The sequence below is a fragment of the Callorhinchus milii genome, unplaced genomic scaffold (assembly GCF_018977255.1).
Source record: "Callorhinchus milii isolate IMCB2004 unplaced genomic scaffold, IMCB_Cmil_1.0 Scaffold5, whole genome shotgun sequence".
Lineage (NCBI taxonomy): Eukaryota > Metazoa > Chordata > Chondrichthyes > Chimaeriformes > Callorhinchidae > Callorhinchus > Callorhinchus milii.
The window spans coordinates 594,493-616,955 of NW_024704746.1; the positions used below are offsets into that span (position 1 = coordinate 594,493).

Below are 22,463 nucleotides of genomic sequence, written 5' to 3' on the forward strand. Positions count from 1 at the left end.
GGAGAGGCAATAAAAGCTGATGGTACAATCTTAAAGGGGGTGAAGGAGCAGAGAGACCTGGGGGTCATATAGTAAATCTTTGAAGGTGGCCGGACAGGTAGATACAGCTGTTAAAAACACATCCGGGATACTGGGCTTTATAAATAGGGGCATAGAATACACAAGTCAGGAAGTTATGATGAGCCTTTATATAAAACACTGGTTAGGCCTCAGTTAGAGACTGGGTTCAGTTCTGGGCCCCACACTTTAGGAAGGATGTCAAGCATTGGAGAGGGTACAAAGGAGGTTTACCAGGATGGTACCAGGAATGAGGGACTTCAGTTATCAGGAGAGGCGAGAGAAGCCGGGATTATTCTCCTTGGAGCAGAGAAGGTTAAGAGGAGACTTAATCGAAGTTTTCAAAATTATGAGGGAATTCGATACGGTGAACAAGGAGACACTATTCCCACTGGCGGGTGGGTCGGTAACAAGAGGACACCGATTTAAAATAGTTGATAAAAGAAATAGAGGGGAGGGGAGGAGAAATGTTTTCACACAGCGAATTGTTCGGATCTGGAATGCATTACCTGAAAGGCTGGTGGAAGCCGAGTCGATAACAACTTTTAAGAAAGTAAATAATTATTTTGGAAGGGCAAGTTTGAATGGCTATGGGGAGAGCATGGGGGAGTGGAATTGATTTGGAAAGCTCTATTCAAAGAGCGGCACAGACCCAATGGGCCAAATGGCCTCCTTCTGTGCTGCATAATTCTATTATTCTGTGATTAATAATAAATAATAATAATCCTTACATTTGGGTAGCCCTTTCACATCAGGAGGATATCTCATTTGAAGGTAGATGAACTGTTTTGAATAAATCTGCCAGAAGGATATCAATATTTAAACTCCATATACTGTTTCTGTAGGTAGATTGTTACATTGTGTGGAATTACCAATTTAGTGTTTTAAAAATTATGTGGGCATCTTTCAGACTAGATGCATGTTTTACCTCAGTAGTAAGCTTTGTTGACGTCTCACCAGTATTGGTGGAAAATTGCCAGGGTTGTCATAAATGCCAGTAAGAAAGTCAAGTCAATATATTTTTCCAAAGTAACATTTTAGTTGCTATAAACTGTTCATTTTAACAGAGTGAATGAATTCTTCCGTCAGATTTAGTGCAGATGAAAATCTAATGAGCAAAGAAAGAATGAAACAAGCAGAAAATAGCATTTTATACATTTTATCACATCAAAACAAATTTAGAGTAATTCCTGTTAGATGTAGTATCTAATATGTGGAGTCCTGTAGCTCAGTGGTTAGAGCACTCGCTTTGCAAGTGAGAGACCTGAGTTCAATTCCAGGCAGAGGGCGAAACCTTGGGCAAGTTTCCTTACTCCACACAGAGCCTAATAATAATCCCTCCAAAACCAAAAACAATAATTAATTGGTCATTTTCAATCCACGACTGTTTGTGGGACATTGCTGTGCGCAATTGGCTGCCGGGTTCACCCACAAATATACAGTCAATTCACTTTACAGTCTGTTCTGTGAAGCGCTTTGGGACATCCTCCCGACGTGAAAAGCGCTATATCAAATGCAAGGATTATTATTATTATTATCTATTTTTTATATGCAGGCGCAGCAGCCATTTTGCATAAAAAAGGTGCAGACGAATGCTGCACTCAGAGGCTCATTCATTGCGGGAAACTTTCAAACAGCTTCATGAGATTGTTAATGTCTGTCTGAAGAACAGGCATTCAGCACCTCGGTTCGATATCTTATTGGAAGGATGGCATTTCTACCACTGCATCACTCTACAAGGCAAACATGCCACAAACAATCAGAGAAAGAAACAATGAAGGAGCAGATATAGAGAGAAAATAGTAATAATAATCCTTGTGTTTGATATCGTGCTTTTCACGTCTTCTCGACGTCTCAAAGTTCTTTGCAGAATATACTAAAGTGAATTGACTATATTTGTGGGCATAACACAGCAGCCAATTGTGCATAGCAGTATCCCACAAACAGTCGTGCATTCAAATGACCAAATTATTATTTATTTTTAAAGGATTATTATCCCCAGAAAAGTGATCCGCCAATCGCCTAACAATCGGGTTCCTACTTACTGCTAGGTAAACAAGCATGTGGAGTAAGGAAACATTTTGCCCTACCGGTAATCAAACCCAGGTCCCTCGCTTACGAGGCGAGTGCTCTAACCACTGAGCTACAGGACTCCACAAAGAAAAGAAACCTATTGCTAAAACTCTTAATCTGGGTTAGTTGCTTTGCTTTTCAGTTGAACCAAGCTAGAGGTAGCTCAGTCCAGCCTATGTGGTGAGTGAATTCTTTGAACCCAAGTTCGATCCATTTAATTTGCCAGTCAGATTTAGACAGTGTTTCTCCGACGATGCTAACACAGCCAAACATTGAAACTTTTCTGTGCACAACGTTTCATGTAGGAACAGATTTTGGTGAGACAGCTGGGTTGGAAATCATACAGCCTTTTGTCCCCCCCTAAGACTTTATAGTACACTGCAAGTTCAAAGCTTTATCTGAAAAGAACTAGCTAACAGCCTTCTCGTCTTGTCAATAACATCAGACGAGATCTGGTATCAGAAACCTGAGCTGAACAGTATTAAGAGTCTGGCTGTTATAACATTTTATAAAATATGATATTTTTCTGTTCCTAGGTGTTATTGATTTTCTTATCAGCCAGCACCCAGTAGCTAAGATTCTGCGAGATCATCTGGTCTTTAAAATAGTACCTATGCTGAACCCCGATGGAGTGTTTTTAGGTAACTATAGGTAAGTTTTTTTTATAAAAAAAAGAAATAGTTTATTAAACATTATATTCAGCATTGAATGATAGACAGTAACTTCAGATAACTCATCACTCTGAGGGGATAGGGCTCAGTGATGAATATTCTGGAGTATGCGAGTAAGGCATATGTATAAATATATAAATAAATGAGGCAGGATATTGACAAAGTGATGACTTAAGTGGTCGTGACAAATTAAGCCAGGGTTGAGTTATCGGGAGTTTACTGTATATCTGTGCCAGAAAGTAGGTTAACTCTGTTTTGCTAAATGTACAATTTCTCTTTTAACTCATCGAATACCAATGCTGGAAATCGTAAGTATTGTTCTGTAATGTGATGCAATAGTATTAGTTAAATAAAGCATTTTTTTTAATGTTTAAAAGTGGGCTAATTTGTCTTAATTCCCGGTTATTCCCCAAATATTTAGGTCCGGTTAATTGATGAAAAGTGCAAGTATCTCATGCTAATTGTTAAATTGCAAAACTGCACTGTTACTGTAAATCTTGCAAGTGCAATCAAAGTCTTTACAGTGCGTGCATAAGCCAGTATTTAGTCAGCAAGTGTTGCTGAAACAAGCAACTGTTCTCTCTTGGGCAGTGACCAGTGAGATTGTTCAGAACACTGATGTCAGAAGTTTTAGTATTCCCAGCTGTTGAAAATGTTATAATGATTGAATACATAAAATTATTAAAATCCTAGCGTGAGCAAATCTGTAGCCTCACAATATGGGAAAACAATCAAAACATCTGTAGTACACCGAATCCCAACATATGGGGGACAGTAATTATTTTAATGTTAAGCCTAATTTAATGGTTTTGTGCCTTAAATAGATTTATTTGGGGATTCTGGATGAACTAGAGCTGATAGCTTTAAATATTCAGTGAAACACAGACATATTCGGACAGGAATATTATTTGCTACGAAATTAATGTTGCCACAGCAGATGATCGATTTATATCTTGCTTTGTTTAGCTTTGTTAATCTTGCGCGCATAAGAAGTGAGTCTGCCTTTTTGAAAGAGTTTGCACAAAGAACAATAAGGATCATTTTTGAGAACAGTTTCTGAGCTGAAACTGTTCGCCATCCAGAATCGAGTGTTGCCACCCTGGATATTCAACCAGGTGTCAGCCTGGCTCAGTTGGTAGCATCTTGACTCTGAGTCAGAAGGTTGTGTGTTCAAACCCACATCATGATTTTGAGCTCAAAGTCTATCTTGATAATCTCCATTGTAATCTTGGGGGAGTATCAAAGATACTGTTCTTGGAATGACATGTTAAGCTGAGGTGAATGTTAAAGATCTCACGGGATTACTAGAAAACAGAAGGGAATTTCTCTTGGTGCCCGAGCAAAGAATTCTTCAGATAACTTCATGACAGTTTGTGGGATATTGCTGTGCGCAACGTGACTGCCGGGTTCTCATACAAAATACAATGGTGACATCAGTGATCTGACAACCCAAAAGTCGGCCGTGTTTTAGCATGGACTGGCTGTTCCACAGGCCTCCCGCGTTAATGGTGAACCTGCACTCTAGCAAGGTGCTGATTTCGCAAAGAAATAAAGTGAAGGTCCTGAAAGATTAAGCACTGTACTTCTATCACGTTGGGGGACAAACCAGGTGGACCACAATGATCTTTTCCGGTCTGCTACATTCCTATGTAATTAATAAATTGTCCTGGAGATGCTGACAAGGTCAAGTGACACTGAGAAAATGCATTTGTCAGAGGAGTCACACCATGCCATGACCAGCATATTGCTCTGGGTAATGTTTAAATAGAAATTTAGTCCAAAATAGCTGATGCAGAAAATATTGCTGAAGGATCGCATATTGCATTGCACAGAGAACAAGTTGAACTTAATTTGACTTTGACATTCATTTCTAGAAGAGAATGCCTGTCTGTCAGTACCCAAATGCTTTTGTGAATCATTGTTCGTATCCTTGTGGTATTAATATAGTTTGATTTAACAAAAGGTGCAATATTCTCAGTCCTGCATTATAAAAGGCACAAAATGAATTGTTGAAATGGTATCAGATGAATAATATTAATTACCAGTAACAAAATGAAAACAGTATAAAAAAAAGGTATGTTCCTGATTCAAACATAACACAGCATTTGTTTAATCTTAGTGTTCTGTTCAGACTATTGGAGTATCAAATTACTGTCAGCTAATAAAATGACTTGCCACATAGTTCCCAATTCACAACCAGCATTGGATTCCAGTAAAATATACTTTTCCAAAATGTAGCTTGACAAATGTGGAGTCCTGTAGCTCAGTGGTTAGAGCACTCACCTCGCAAGCGAGAGGACGTGGGTTCGATTCCTTAGGCAGGGTGAAACACTGGGCAAGTTTCCTCACACCTCTGTTTACCAGCAGTAAGTAGGAACCCGGTTGTTAGTTGATTGGCAGATCGCTTTTCCAGTGGTAATAATTGCTTTAAAAAATTAATTTGGTCACTCAATCCACAACTGTTTGTGGGACACTGCTGTGTGCAATTGGCTGCTGCATTTCGCCCCTAAAATATACAGGCAATTCACTTTACAGTATATTTTGTGAAGTGCTTTTGTGACGTCTCGAAAACATGATAAGGAGCTACATCAAATGCATGGATTTTTATTATTATAAATCAACCTCTAGGATTCTGGAGAAACTCATTCTTCACAGCATCGATTGCTCGCCCCCTCCCCCCCACTTCAGATTTCAGGCCTTTCCGTACCTCCACCTCTGGCTGCCAACCTGCAATTGAAATACAATACAATACAAAATTACATTTACACAGTGCTTTTCATGTCGGGATGACGTCCCAAGGCCCTGGACATCAAAAAATGATAAGAAAATCAAAATATTTTTCTGGTTCCATAATGACTGCAATGAGATGTGGATGAAAATGTCATCAGACCAAAGAGCTGGGTGATCAGGCTAGTGACCACTACCTGATAACTCCCTGATGCAGTCAGTCAGTGTCAATATCAGACACTCAGTCAGGTCAGGACAGGGCAGGCTGGAGTGGGAGGAAGGAAGCTCTTCCAGCTAATGTTCCTATGCTTGTGCAACCAGCCCAGTGACAGGATCAAAGCTGCTAAATTCATCCATATGATATCCATTAATTTGTTAATATTTAAGCTAAAGCTAAAGCTTAAATATTACTTGATACTGAAATTGAAACGCCGGGTCTCCCAGTGGATAGACCAACATTCCTGCGTTATAGCTGTTGATTTATGTGATTTTTCCATATGTAACAGATGGGTGTGTGGCACCATGTTTAACAGTCTCCAGACCAGACTAGTCCCCTTTCAAGTTCCTCCCCCCCCCCCCCCCCCCCCCACCCCATGAGCCAGGATGGCTGCTCTGTCATCAGCTGTGAGCTGGAATACTGCAAAGGCATCTGGTTCAGGAACCAGACTATCGAGACTGTAGCAGCGAGATCACTCAATACCATTGCCAACCGCATCTCCTTGGAGCCAGCTCAGCTGCAAGGACACCCCACTTATCTCCAACCACCACACCCTCCCCCACCCCCCACCACCACCCGAGGAGAATAGTCACCAGTTGATTATTTGATATCCGACAAGCACAGGCCTGAGCCTCACCAGATGGATAACAGGTAAAAGGGACTCCCTGTGAGCTTTCTGGTGGCCAACACAGTCCAGCGTGAAATTTTCATGAATCCTGCAGCTGCACATTATGTGTTGAGTTATCTCCCTTCATTGCTTATAATAAATGTTGCATCATATTTATGTGTGCTTTTTACTGCAGATAGGACTGAACAGCAATAGATCTCGCATGTTGCCTCCAATGCCACTGTGTTTTCATTCTACTCAAATATTATTTAGGTGTTAGCCTGGCTCAGTTGGTAGCACTCTCGTTTCTGAGTCAGAAGGTTGTGGGTTGAAGCCCCACCCTGGGACTTTGCGTGATAGAGCATTTCCCCAGGCCAAAAAATAATTGGTCAGTCAATCCATGGTTGTTTGTGGGACATTACTGTGTGCAAACTGGCTGCTGTGTTTACCTACAAATACACAACCACTACACTTTATAGAAACCTCTGACATTCTGATGTGATAAGGTGCTAGAATCAAAGGCAAGGACTATTTTATTATTATGCTTAAAAAAAGAGCAGCTGTCATGGATGTTGATTTTTTTCCTTGCCAAAAAAATATAACTGCTTCAGCTAGCAAGTGATAAAACATTGTAAAACTCACTTGTATTCAGTTCAAAGCTGTTTACTAATGGATGGTTTACTCACATTTACCATAACTTTAGCAGCACCCATCTGAGCAACTTCCATGTGTTGTAGTAAACACGGAAACATGTTTAAACATCAGAACTGTGAAGCTTACAAGGAAATAACTGTCTCCTGTGCATTGAATAAATGGCAAGGTTGTAGACAAAAGCATTTATAAGGACTTAGAAGCTTTGTTTTGCCAAGCAAACTTGCCTTTCCAAATACAGTAGGAGTTTTTACAACTGAACCTTATCTTCTCCAGTGAAGAAAGGTTCAGTATTGCAGAGAAATAAATAACGTTAACAATAACAGGTTATTGGCACCACTGAAGTGCTGATACTAAAAATCCTTCAGTTCAATGTGCAGGAGTCATTGTGGTAGGTACCTAACTGTAACTAGTGTCAGTCTGTGGAACACTGTTGTTTGGAGCGTGTAAGGCAACCTGTGTAGGGCTATGGATAGTATAAATTACGTTATCACATATTGTTGTAATTGGTTTATTGTTCTTGCATATGCCACATTGCAGATCTATCGTTGAAATGTTGTTCTACTTTAGCAGTAAGTTACTGTGCAATGCTGTGTGTTGACACAGACTAATCTGGTTGTACAATCAGATTGGATACCAGAGCTGCTGTCACCTCAGCTTGTCTGCTCCTGTTTGGGCACCTTCACCCATTCAAATGGTGCCACATGTAATCTCTAAATTGAGCAGTGCACAGCATTGCCAGAGCAGCCTACACTCCAGATTGTCCCAGTTCCTAGTTCAAGGAGGCTACAGGGATAGCAAACTACTTTAGAAAAATAGAGGGGAAAATTCATCCCTAACAACTAAGAGTACTCAAGTGTATCCTGTGCACATTGTGTAGTGAGGTGCAATGTTAGTTACAGAACAGTTATGGGCATTTCCTTAACTAAAGTTCTATTTTAGATTTCAAAGATCGCAATAAAGAGAGGTGTCTATCTTTATTTTATTTCCTTCAGAACTTTTGTTGAGCCATTACTATTAATTTTTTGAGATGTCTTAAAAGAACCTACAGAAAAAACAGCTTCTAAATTAATACTGAATTTAAGAATTGTGTAAAATTCACACTCCAAAAAATGCTAAGAAAAAAAGTCTAAGTCTAGACCCAGGTGGAATTTCTTACCCTGGATGAGGACAGGATTGGGCTTGGCCTGTTGCTGGCACACATTGGATTCACACATGCACGCCACTTACTGTGGAAAGTAGAGGTCAAAAGAAATCAAATAACTTAATAATAATAATAATATTAATAATAATCCTTGCATTTGATACAGCACCTCATCACATCTTTTAGACGTCTTGAAGCGCTTCACAGAATATAATGTAAAGTGAATTGACTGTATATTTTGTGGAGAAACACGACAGTCAATTGTGCATAGTAGTGTCCCACAAACAGTCGTGGATTGAGAGACCAATTTTTTTTTGAAGCAATTATTACCTCCGGAAAAGCGATCTGCCAATCGACTAACAACTGAGTTCCTACTTACTGCAGGGTAAACAGAGGCGTGTGTGTGGAGTAAGGAAACTTGCCCAACGTTTTGCCCTGCCGGGAATTGAGCCCAGGTCTCTCACTTGTGAGGCAAGTGCTTTAACCACTGAGCTACAGAACTCCACTGAGGACTCCACTCAGCTTCAAGAGAAGAGAAAGGGGGAATCTCCTCATTTGTTTTACTATGTGTAATATTGCCTGGATTGTTTTTGATATTCATGAATGGCTGCTGGGGACAAGTCCACAACATTGTTTAAGTATGAGTTGAAATCCTGGGTTACATTTACTCTGTTATTTAACAATTCAGATAATCCAGAATTTGTCAAATTCGTAACTAAAATCTTAATTTTTAAGTTAATTCTCTTTCTAGTTTTTTTAAAAAAAAGTTTTTAAAGTTACAACTGAATTCAACAACTTGCTGGACACTCTGAAATGCTACAGTAAAACAGTACATCTGGACTCAGACAGAATTTCTACCCATTGTTTGAAAATAGCAAGGGAATGGAACTGGAATAGCAGAACTCACAGCAGCAATGACACAGTTGGCTGATGGCATTCATCTGTCCCATAAACATACCATGATTTTATGATTTATGAATAATTCTACTATATTTCTCAATGTTAGAACTATATTTAGTAGTACAAAGTGCAGTACGAAACAAAATTTGCGATGCCGTTAAAAATATCCCCATCGGTGCTTTGGCAAGTTTTCAGCATTGCAACACTAAAGAGGAGAAATCTGTATTCATAGAGTTCATCAAGTGCCAGCAAAATGGTATTTAATCTTTGCCATTGTGCAGATGTCATCCTGGCAATGCTAATAGGGTCTCCTTAGTGATGGTATAACAAAGGCAATATGCCACCATTTCTCAAGTTTTATGGGAAAAGAATGCAAACGACAATATCTGCCGTCCTCTCCCTAATGCGACCGAGATCCTGAAGGGTATTTGTGTAATTTGTAAACCTGTGTGCCTTTATGCATATGACATGATTAGATGGAGGACACAAGGGAAATAGTTTTCTCTACATCACAGCTTGTGTGCTCATTCCACCCTAACGTTCAGACTCCACACCCTAAAGCTGGCCGGTAGTATATGTAAATTAAGATTTACGTACGCGAATACTGGCACAAAGTATTAGATCATGCTCACCAAAGTATAATTTGTCTTCAGCACCTTAGATCACTGGGACTTGGCTTCACGTTAACACCAAGTTGATCAATGGTGCATGTAAATAAAACTGCGCTCAGAGATTTCTTCTTGGTCAGCCGGGTGTCTGACACATGCCGAAACCTATCACCGTTGTTTAAGAGTATCCAAACCAATCTGAGATTTCCATAGATTGTTGGAATGGAATGCTCTCTCTCGCTCTCCCCCTGGAGGGACGTATCTGATTACCTAATTCCAGAAAGTATTAGACGCAGGTTGGCAAGAGCCAAGGCTTGGGGGGAGCCCAGAGTGTGTGTTGGGGTAACTGCTGGAGTGTAACCAGCTAAACCCACACATAGCTTGTCATTGATATCACTGTCCGGCAAGCTTTCCCGCTGCTTGTCCAGCTAGGACCACCCTCCCCGTTAGAACTTTAGTTGAGGGTTAACAGGAGCTGAGTGGGATGATTCTCTGCCCCCAGTGACTGGTCTCCCCTTCGAGGGTCCTGCCGATGGGCCAGGCTGTGCTGTCATCAGCAGTGGGTGCCCTGGAATACTGTGGATCCTCCCGGCTCAGGAACCGGACCAGAGATCGGCACAGAGAGCTGGCTCGATTCTGACACTCCATTGCCAGGCAGGTCACCAGGGGGCCAATTCAGCTCCAAAGACTCCGCTTACCACCTCCTTCCCCCCGGCCCAATCCCTTCTCACCCCCCCCCCCCACCACCTCCTTTCTTTTTTCCTCAGAGAGCAAATGAAATACAGAGGAAGGCAACTCATTTTCCAATCTGTTTTTTTCCTGCACAAAGAATTCACTTTCATGTTTATGTATTTCTGCTTTGGCATGTGGGGGCTCATAGCTAAAATGGGTTTGAAAATGAGAGAGCTTGTACTGCAGACAAACCCTAAGAGGACACGAGCAGTCCTGAAATGATGTTTGTACACTCAGCATACAAAGGAAATTTAGTACTCAAAGGTTAAAATCAGAATAAAATAGCACTCCTGTTCCCAGTTTAATGATAGGACATAACCCAGTGCATATTGATTAGCATTATATTCTTCATAGGGACTAGTGGTGATGGTATTCTGCATTAATTAATAATTAAAAGATAAAATAAGGATCACAGGCTGGGAAGAATGCCTAATCCCCATCTGCTGGCCACAGAGAGCTACTACACACACAGAGTATCTTGAGATGAAAACAGGAAATTTCCAATCGTACTCAACATGTATTTGTGAAGCTCTCAGTTTGGTTTGGATGCTGTTAGGCCTCTTGCAGAACAGCTTTAACATTTATGATTCCATTTTGACTTTTGACAACTTTCAAGGCTTTGTTTAAAAATCCTAACGGTATCATGTGGACCAGAGCACGGCCCAGGATAGCGTGAGCAAATATCATCCTGAATTGATTGAAGTCATTGTGATTCCTTCAGCTGAGCATCCCATAGGATATAGGATTCATATTGTATTTCCGTTTTTCAATTTTTGTCTATTTTTCTGTCTGTCGGAATGATAATGAGCCAGTCAGATCAAAACCCAAACGCTTCTCTAGAAATTCTAGTGCAGATTTATTGAGTAATTTTCCTTTTTAAATGTATTTTTTTCTTTTGTGTTTTTCCCTTCACTCATCCTGACATAGTCACTGTCAACTCCTCAAGCCTCAGCTTTAAAATCTGTATCTTCTTTACTGACCTCTAACATTCAGCATTAGAAACCCTTACACACCCACCACACACCACACAGTCACCACACACACCCACCACACACCCCACAGTCACCACACACACACACACACCACACACAGTCCACCACACACCACACAGTCACCACACACACCCACCACACACCACACACACCCACCACACACCACACAGTCACCACACACCACACAGTCACCACACACACCCACCACACACAGTCACCACACACACCCACCACACACACATACAGTAACACACACCACACACACCACCACACACACCACACACCACACACACCACACCACACCACACACCACCACACACAGTCACCACACACACCCACCACACACACCCACCACACACCACACAGACACCACACACACACACCCACACACACACCACACACCCACCACACACCACACACACACACCACACACAGTCACCACACACCACACACAGTCACCACACACACCCACCACACAGTCACCACACACACCCACCACACACCCACCACACAGTCACCACACACCACACACAGTCACCACACACCACACACAGTCACCACACACACCCACCACACACCACACACCACACACACCCACCACACAGTCACCACACACACCCACCACACACCACACAGTCACCACACACACCCACCACACACCACACACACCCACCACACACCACACACAGTCACACACCCACCACACACAGCCACCACACAGTCACCACACACCACACACAGTCACCACACACACCCACCACACACCACACACAGTCACCACACACACCCACCACACACAGCCACCACACACCACACACCACACACACCCACCACACACACCCACCACACACACCACACACCCACCACACACCACACACACACACACACACACACACACACACACACACATCACCACACACAGTCACCACACACACCCACCACACACCCACCACACACCACACACAGCCACCACACACAGTCACCACACACAGCCACCACACAAAGCCACCACACACACCACACAGCCACACACACAGTCACCACACACACACCACACACAGTCACCACACACACACACACACAGTCACCACACGCAGTCACCACACACAGTCACCACACACCACACACAGCCACCACACACAGTCACCACACACAGTCACCACACACACCACACACACCCACCACACACAGTCACCACACACAGCCACCACACACCACACACAGTCACCACACACACCACACACACCCACCACACACAGCCACCACACACCACACACAGTCACCACACACAGCCACCACACACCACACACAGCCACCACACACCACACACAGTCACCACACACAGTCACCACACACCACACACACCCACCACACACCACACACAGACACCACACACAGCCACCACACACAGCCACCACACACCACACACAGTCACCACACACACACCACACACAGTCACCACACACACCCACCACACACCACACAGTCACCACACACCACACAGTCACCACACACCCCACAAACACCACACACAGCCACACACACCACACACAGTCACCACACACACCACCACACACAGTCCACCACCACACACACACACAGTCACCACACACAGCACCACCACACACAGCCACCACACACAGCCACCACACACCACACACAGCCACCACACACAGTCACCACACACAGTCACCACACACCACACACAGTCACCACACACAACACACACACCACACACCACACACAGTCACCACACACAACCACCACACACCACACACAGCCACCACACACCACACACAGACACCACACACAGTCACCACACACCACACACAGTCACCACACACCACACACCACACACCACACAGCACACAAAGTCACCACACACACACCACACACAGTCACCACACACACACCACACACAGTCACCACACACAGTCACCACACACCACACACAGCCACCACACACCACACACAGTCACCACACACCACACACAGTCACCACACACAGACACCACACACAGCCACCACACACCACACACAGCCACCACACACCACACACAGTCACCACACACCACACACAGTCACCACACACAGTCACCACACACAGACACCACAGACAGCCACCACACACCACACACAGTCACCACACACAGTCACCACACACAGACACCACAGACAGCCACCACACACCACACACAGACACCACACACAGCCACCACACACCACACACAGTCACCACACACAGTCACCCACACAGTCACCACACACCACACACAGTCACCACACACAGTCACCACACACAGTCACCACACAGCACACACAGTCACCACACACAGCCACCGCACCCCATAAGCAGCCACCACACAAGAGATCACAGCTCCTCATCTGGAGCTGGAGTTCCAGAGAGTGGGGCACAGCAGTTGAAGGCTCAGTCACTAATGGTGGGCTGGATCAGCGGGGACGTGAAGACGGCCAGTATCAGTTAAGTGGAGGGAGCGATTAGGATCACATGAGACCTGGCAGACTGGCCTTTATTTCTTTGTCTTTTATGAAGGATGTGATCTTCAGCAATGCAGCACTTCCTCGGTGTAGGAGCACTGAGGTGTCAGGCAAGATTATAGGAGCTCACAGCTTGTGCGAGCTTTCCATTTTATAGGCTTCAGTATCAGAAGTGAGAGAGCCAGGCTGAGCCAGGTTAATTGGGAACAGCTCCAAAATTGATGCAAGGAATTATATTTTGATATGGCAGGAGCACTTTGTGTAAAAGTTGGTAAAGCAAGTTGGAAGCAAAATGCTTTTATCTTTATGTTGACAGAAACATAACTCAATCACCAAGCCTTAGAAACTAAATTATCTAAAAATTTATATCTAATATCACTTTGACAAATCTTCACATAAGGACATTTTTATGAAAGGTCTGACTTTGGAGACTAGAGCAAAAGGTGTTTTGCAAACTCACTCTCTGCTACATTTGGTATTATTAAACTGGCTGACTTTGTAAGTGGTGTTCTGCATTTACAAACCAACTTCCAGAAGTAGAACAACTTGGAGTGGGAGCTTGACATCCTGTTTGGATTGCATTTGGGGGTGGGCGAGAAGCTATATAACTATCACCTGCCTTCACAGCCTTTGAATCTTCTTGGCCCATCTAGTGGACCGTCAAGGAGCGATGGTGAGCAGAGTCCCCATTCAATTATCACCCGTTGTCTCTCGATTGCTGCTGAAATCACCTGGTGTTGTGCAGAGCAGGTTTCAGTCCATCAGCAAGTTTTCTTCTGCACATTTTGTGGTGAATCGTACAGCATAATATACAATATTAATGTCAGGATTGTTTTCCTTGTACAGTCAGTTATTTGCAAGTGATAAATGCCTAAAGACTGGGTCCATTTACTAAATGATTTTTTACATGTTCATACTGAAAAATATTTTTAGTCACACTGAAAATGTTTGTTTGCGTATTTTTAATGTTTTATAATTAAAGTAGGTTTTAAGTAGCCTCCTGCTGAGGCTCAGATTGATCACTAGTTATTATCGTACAGTCATTGTACAGGTCTGACGGATAAACAAATAACTATTTATTGCATTTGATATAGTAGCCTACCATGTTGTTGAGATGTCTCAAGGTACTTCACATGATTTTACTGTGAAGTGCAGCGACTGCGCATTTGTAGGCGAACCTGGCGGCTAATCTACACACAGCCCAATCCCACAAACAGCCATGAAGTGAATAATCCATTTTATTTGGGGGATTGGGATCAACCACCAGGAGAAACTCTATTCTATTTTGGAATAGTGCCATGGGATCTTTAACATCCCCTTGAACAAGCCAGCAGGGCCTTGGTTTAATGCCTCATCCCTGAGAGTGCAGCACTCCCAGAGCAGTACAGCAAATGACCCTCTTTGTGTTTTTCGTTAGCCGGGTATCTGACACATTCAGAAACCCACACCGCGCTTCAGAGTATCCAAACCAAGCATTCATGGAATATACACAGAAATTACAGAGATATTTATTGGAATGAAATGCCCACTCCCTTCCTGCAGGGATATGCCCTGTTTACCTAATTCCAGAAAGTATTAGGTGCAGATTGGCAAGAGCCAAGGGTTGGGGACTCTAGAGTGTGCTGAAGCCTTACCAGCTAACACCACATAGCTTGCTATTGAATGCTCTGTGGGGCCAGTCAGTAGCAGTGATTTATTCCAAAAATATTTCAGTGAGTCAGCGCAGGCTATTCCTTTTTACACATCAAGCAGTTCCATAGGTATTAAGATGCTGGAGGGGTTCACATTTTCTAAAGATATCAGATATCTCTTCTTTTGTGTCGCATATTTGGGTGAACACTGGCCTTCTCATGCACTTACCAGGCTGATGTACAATGGGCCTGAACCACTTCCACACTCTGTCAAATTCTTGCAACTAGCAGAAGATTTTCAGTTGGATCAATTCTATATTTCTAAATACTTAAGAGATCAGACACTTTACACTAAGTATAAAGACAATAACAGTGACTCGCAGTCATTTACTATCTCCTTATCTCTTGCTACTTTAAAAGAACAAGACAAAACAGCAAACTTGTCGCAGCAGCACATCCTTTATTAAAGACACTAGGGATGATCAGAGCACAGCCATCAGACACTAGTAATAGTCAGCACAGCCTGACAATAACAATATTGAGGAGGGCTGGTTGTACGCAATTACTTAAAGCAAAACACAGGCACTACACTGTACAGTAAACCCTGTGATATGCTTTGCGATGGCCTCGTGACATGCAAGGTACTATATCAAATGCATGGATTTTTATTAATAAAAGTACAACTTAAACTTCCATCACTTTTATCACACTCCAATAATAACATAAGAATTTGCTGGTGAAAGAAGACCAAAGTCCATCCAATTCGCCTTCCACCATCCTGGCAGTCCCTTGACATGTCGTGTCCCAAACTATATATTGTACCCTGATTATTGCACATCAAATGTATTCAGTTAAAGCTCCTTTAATAATTTTCGATGTGACACGCACATCTGAAAATCGTGTCTTGATGTATGTTCTGCCTTTCTACTGCATCTAAATTGGATCAAACGGAATTTGACAATTTAAATTACCAATGGTAATCTACAATGATAATGGAAGTTCTTTTTTGTATTTAAAACTGTTTTAAGTATCAATGCGAGAATCAGAGAAAAGAAGACTAGGAAAGAACGAGTTAGCTAATCGTATTCCATTTGTTTTCTTCTCTATAAACAGGCTGTCAGTTCCGTTTTATTAATAATTGAGCAGGACAAGAGTTTTATACAATGATCAAGAAAATTTAAAATCACTTCAGTGTTCCTAAGGACATGTTAACTAAAAGTCAAATTATATGTTCTTACAATTTGGAAGTGTCCTCGAGCATTACTGGAGGTTTACACAGGGGTGTAGTGAAAGGTTCATCCCATGTGAAACCATTTAGTTTAGATATTTCTTTTGTTCGTTCTATTTTCACAAGCTGAACTGCAAGTCTACATGTTGCACAGGGAAAATAGCGAATACAATGAAGGATTCTGATGTTGTTTTAATTCAAGAGCAAAGTGATGACTGCATATCCTGCATTAACTATGTAACACCCTTCACTATGTTACAGCATGAAACACTACTATTAATAATAGTAATAATAATAATAGTAGTAATAATAATAATCCTTGCATTTGATATAGAGTTTTTCATGTTGGGAGGAGATTTCAAAGCATTTCACAGGATTTACTTTAAGATGTGAGTGTTGTAGATAAATGCAACAACCACACAGCAATATCCCAAAACAGCAGGAAGTGAATGAACAATTTTATCTGAGGAGCTTGTTGGCCTGGACACCGGGGGAGAAATTCCCTTTTATTTTTGAATAGTCCCATGGTATCTTTAAACAGAACACTGGTTTAACGTCTCATGTGTAGGATAGTACAATAAGAGAACTTATTGTTGGTTAAGGGAAGAGAAAGTTAAGGGGTGATTTGATAGAGGTGTTCAAAATTCTGAGAGATTTTGTTAGAGCAGAGAGGAAGAAACTGATTCCACTGAGAGGTGGGTCACTAACCGGGACACATAGATTCAAGATAATTGGCAAAGGAATCAGAGGGGAGATGAGGAGAATTTTTTTTACACAGAGAGTTGTTATGATCTGGAATGCACTGCTTGGAAGGGTCGGTGGAAAAATATTCAATAACAACTTTCAAAAGGGAATTGGATAGGTACCTAAGAGGAAACATTTGCGGGGCTATGGAGTAAGAGCGGGGGAGTGGGACTGATTGGGTAGCTCTTCCACAGAGATGGCACAGGCACGATGGGCCGAATGGCCTCCTTCTTGCTATAATATTCTATGATTCTATAATGCAGCATCCCCTCAGCACTGTATTATTGTTTGACTTGTCTGAGATTTGCTATTTAGCGATTTTACCCAAAGTGCAGTTTTCAGGAGGAATTACTTACAGGTTAGCAATCCAAAGCAGAAATCAGACTCACTGAGGCCCCAGTCCAGGCTGAGATTAACTAACTGCATTGAACCTCAAACCTCCCTGACAAGTCAGCTTCAAGCATGGCATTGGACGTACAGCAATGAATGCTGTTCCCTTTCTATATTTGTTTCTGTGTTCTAGTGTAGAAAAGAAAATGCAGACACCAGTTCAGAATGAGGTGCACAAAAATGTACATTTCACAAATTCTAATCAAATGAATGTTGGAACTATATTTTGATCTGAATTAGAAAGGCAATTATTGGAAGTGTCTCACTGAATATATGTATCAATGCTCTGAAAGTTACTATGCTGTTATTGTTATAATTGGTGTAATGTTTGTATTCAACTACCCTCGACCAGTCTACAGTAAATATCTAAGCTTTCCTTTAAAAATGTGCCCTGCTGTTTCTTTAGATGTTCCTTAATGGGCTTTGATCTAAACCGACACTGGCAAGATCCCTCTTGTTGGGCCCATCCTACACTTTTCGGTGTAAAACAGCTGATTGTGCAACTGTATGATAACCCGGTGAGTATTAATGAATGAAAAGGTTGAGACCTTGTTGCCTCAGCAGAATAGGAAATATAATTTGTACCTTGATGATAACATTCTGCAAATGATTTTCCCCAGCAAGTCCTGCTAAAAATTGAACTAATCTTTTCTGTAAGGCTTACGTTTGCAAGGAATTAAATCTAGTATTCTATGGTAGGGGTGGATGGGAGGGTGGGGGGGGGGGGTGGGTTGTTTATGGTGGGAAGGGGATTGATAAAATTTTGGGGGAGAAATGTTTCCTTGAGGTGCAATGTTCCATTTCATTTAACATTCACAGGCCCTGAAGAGAGTATGCATTGGGCACATATTGATTATATGAATAATTGATTAGACCTGTGGCTGAGTGGAATTTTTGCAATGGGATAATGGTTCTTCTATTTACAGTATTTTATCGAGGACAGTTCCAAAAAAGTTTACATTCTCACCAAGATATTTCTGTGTTTTTAATCGTTCCCCTTAATCTAACAGCACATTCTTATTTTAGATTTTATTTCATCTCCCATTCTTCCCTTTCCTTTAATTCAAGCCTGAATTCTCCTGACAGCAATGAATATCTTTAAGCCTTGGTTGCAGTTGTAGAGAAATGAAAGGAATGGAACTTTATAATTTAGCATCACCATATAAGATCTAACCATCTCATAAGCACGGTTGCTCTCCCCAGTAAATTTAATATCTCTTTCTATATCGTGCCAGGGTATATCGTGATCCTTAATAGCCCAGTAAAGAAATGTCTTGACTTTTTATTTCAATTAATAGCTTCATTTTTTTGAAAGATGCTATCGACAATATGTCTTGGATTTCTTAGTTTCAATATAAGAAATGAAATGCTGTTTTTTGCTACACTTTGCACCATGTTAACATCGTCATTATTATTATTATTTATCAGAGAAAGAAAAAGAAGAGACTGGCTCTGCTTTTTTTCAAAAATCTCAAAAGAAAAAATAAGTTAATGTGGTCTGTTTTGCTAGGCCAGATGTTTATCACATGGTGAAACACACTTAATCCAAACCAGTTCACATATTTAGACCATCTGGATCACTTCAACAACAACAACAAAATTACATTTATTGAACGCCTTTCACATCGGGAGGACGTCCCAAAGCGCTGGACAGTCAGGTGTCGGGGCTTGAGCTCTGTCTAGCACCTTGGGATGTCCTCCCGATGTGAAAGGCATTATACAAATGTAATCTTGTTGTTGTTGAGGGAAGGCAGAGAGGTGGGAGGGTGACCAAAGGCAACCAAAATAGGAGGGTCTTGAGACCGGCCTTGAAGGAGGCAAGGGAGGAAGGGACCGAGGGATGGAGTTCCAGAGTGTGGCAGCAGAGAAGCTGAAAGCCCGGCCACCGATGGTAGGGCGGGTTGGGCGGGAGACATGGAGCAGGCCAGACTTCAATCCATGACTGTTTGTGGGACACTGCTGTGCGCAATTGGCTGCTACGTTTCACACAAAATATACAATCAATTCACTTTACAGTGCAGCCTGTGAAGCGCTTTCAGATGTGTCTAAGACATGATAAGGCGCTGTATCAAATGCAAGGGTTATTATCATTATGTACATATCGAAATGTCCCTGTGTGTGGAATGGAGTGCGCACTTTCTCACTGGAAGGACATATCTGCCTACCTGATTTGGGAGAATATTAGGTGCAGGTTGGCAAGAGCCAAGTCTTGGGGATCCCAGACCATGGGCATTGCTGGATTTTAACCGGTTAACTTCACTTGTGAACTTACATCAGAACTTGAGTGATGAGTCTCTGGAAGCCCCTGTATTGGTTGAAGGGGCAAGAATGATGTGACCAAGAAACCAAAAAAAGCAATGAAATAGGTGATGTATTCACAACATTCAACATTCACAAAGAGCGAGCGAAAGGCCCATTAGCAGGTTGTGATATAGTGGGAATTGATGTTAAAAACGTTGTACACAATATAAAGATTAAAATCTTGGAAGGATTCAGATATCCAGGGAATAAACAGAATGCATAATGTATATGGAAGAGTGAGATGCTGAGAGGAAAATAATACTGCTGATAATTCCAATAGGAAAATAAAGTGCAAACATCTCAAGTTGAACTTAATGCTCAGACCAGTAAGCTGTGGGTGAGATAGTGTTAGGATTTCCCACTATGAAGACAAAACAAAGTAGTTCACTAGTGATCAATGTATGATAGACCCCTCCTTATATGTGTCTTATATGAGGAATGTTAATTGAAGTACTGAAGACTGCAGTGGCAGTAAGTAATTCCAATAATATCTGACACTTATATTATATAGAACATAACAGCACTGAAACAGGCCATTCACCTGGTCTGCGCTAGTGTTTATACTCTACATGGACCTTCATCCCATTTATTCCCCTCCTCCATACCCCTCTATTCTCTTCTCTGTATGTAGCCATGATTGGCTAATCAGCTTATTACCTGAGCAAAAAGCCAACCTTTTATTACATGTACACCCCAACACAGTCATCTTGAGAGAAGGGAACCTTTTTTTCACTCCGCTTTTCTGCTATATTTATCGAATTTAAAAATAATTATTTTTTCATCAGGTGATTCCCGTTAACATATAACATCCAAATGTTATCCCCTTTATGTCTGTCAAAAGCATTTTGGATAATTTGTGAAAGAAGAGGAAATATCAAAGACTTCAATAGTTCATTCTGACCTTTTTAATATTAGAAAATTAATTTCTAAGCAGAAACAAATGTATTAGCAGTGTCAAAAAAGATGAATTCAATCCCTTAAAGCCATTTCGTCTTTAATTCATCAATGTGCACGCTGGCGGTTTGACACATAAAATTCTACTGTCAGAGCCTCGGATTTTTTGTAAGAAGCTGTATTGTACATGAAATACAAATAAGCAGAGATGTGCATGGATTTAATTTATCCTCAAATCCAAACATGCCCTGAATTAGCTGAGTTTATAAACGTGCCCAGTATCTCTTTTTTGTCTGTCTGTCTGTTTGTCTGTCAGTCTATACTGCTCCACACTGCACCAGAGGCAATGGTTGCACGGTATCTTGCAGATTCGTCCTCTGCTCATCACCTGAGGAAATTTGCCGATTAGAAGAGTTTTACCTCTATTAAGTCTGAATCTCCTTCAAGCTGCTGATAGACTGGCCCTAACAGCAACCGCTTCACTTCTTTACAGGCACCATCCATCAGGCTGACATGGCTGCCGATGGGCCAGTCATATTGTCTATATTTCATATACAAACATCAGGGCTGCTGACAGCACTTTGCACACTAGGAAATTGCTTCTGCTGTGAACTGAATTTAAAACAGAGTTGCTTGTGCTCCAGTATGTGTTTATGACCCTTAGGATTGGAAGTGCTGCCGTGAATAGATAATGCTGGGATGTTCGCATACTATCTATGACTTGTTTTTGAGCTGTGATTTTCAGCACCATTCTTTTTATTGATTAGAACTCCAGGTTTTCTTCCCTCCTCCCCACACCCCCTCCCCCACCCCACCCCCACACTCACCCCTCTTTGCGTTCAATTGAAAGAACCTTATTCTGATAAAGTGATCTTGAGCATTTGAGAATCCTGCTAATTTTGATATATAGCGAGAGAAACCACTGAGCAGAGGAAGTTCATTGTTTATTGCTCAAAGGTTCATAGCATAGATATTAATAAAAAAGGCAAGATGTTATGTAAAATCCTGCATTGCAGATCCTGGTGCAGTGATGTAGAAAGCTGTTGATAAAACCTTAATGTATTTGTGCTTCTTTCCAAGATAACTACTGAAAGAACATTGGAGGATGTGCTAAGAGGAAAGCTAGTTTAAAAGCTGGGGGAGGAAGATTTTTTTTACATAAAACATTCGTCCTTGCTTTTCATGTGCTCTCTCTAGATTTCTTAATTATTTTGAAATAAATAGGAAGATAGCAAAATGCGGTAAGTTCCTATTTGGCTGGTTGCAATAAAAATAAGCACAGTTATCCTGGGTATTTGTGGCCCTATCACTTTGTAGGTAATTACAGTTTCTGTAAACTCTCTCTACTGCTGATGCACAAACAAGACACTTTTGGGAATTAAGCATCAAGATGACTA

At 41.7% G+C, this 22,463-nt stretch overlaps 1 protein-coding gene across 5 annotated transcripts in view; it reads left to right on the plus strand.

Annotated features, from left to right (window-relative positions):
* The window catches only part of agbl4 (AGBL carboxypeptidase 4), a 300,075-nt gene that overhangs the window by 235,250 nt on the left and 42,362 nt on the right, over positions 1-22,463 (plus strand). For all 5 annotated transcript variants that reach the window (XM_007903659.2, XM_007903660.2, XM_007903665.2 and 2 more), the window contains 2 exons: positions 2,667-2,781; positions 18,278-18,389. In XM_007903659.2, coding sequence (XP_007901850.1) covers positions 2,667-2,781; positions 18,278-18,389 — 227 coding nt within the window. The remainder of the gene's footprint in view (positions 1-2,666; positions 2,782-18,277; positions 18,390-22,463) is intronic.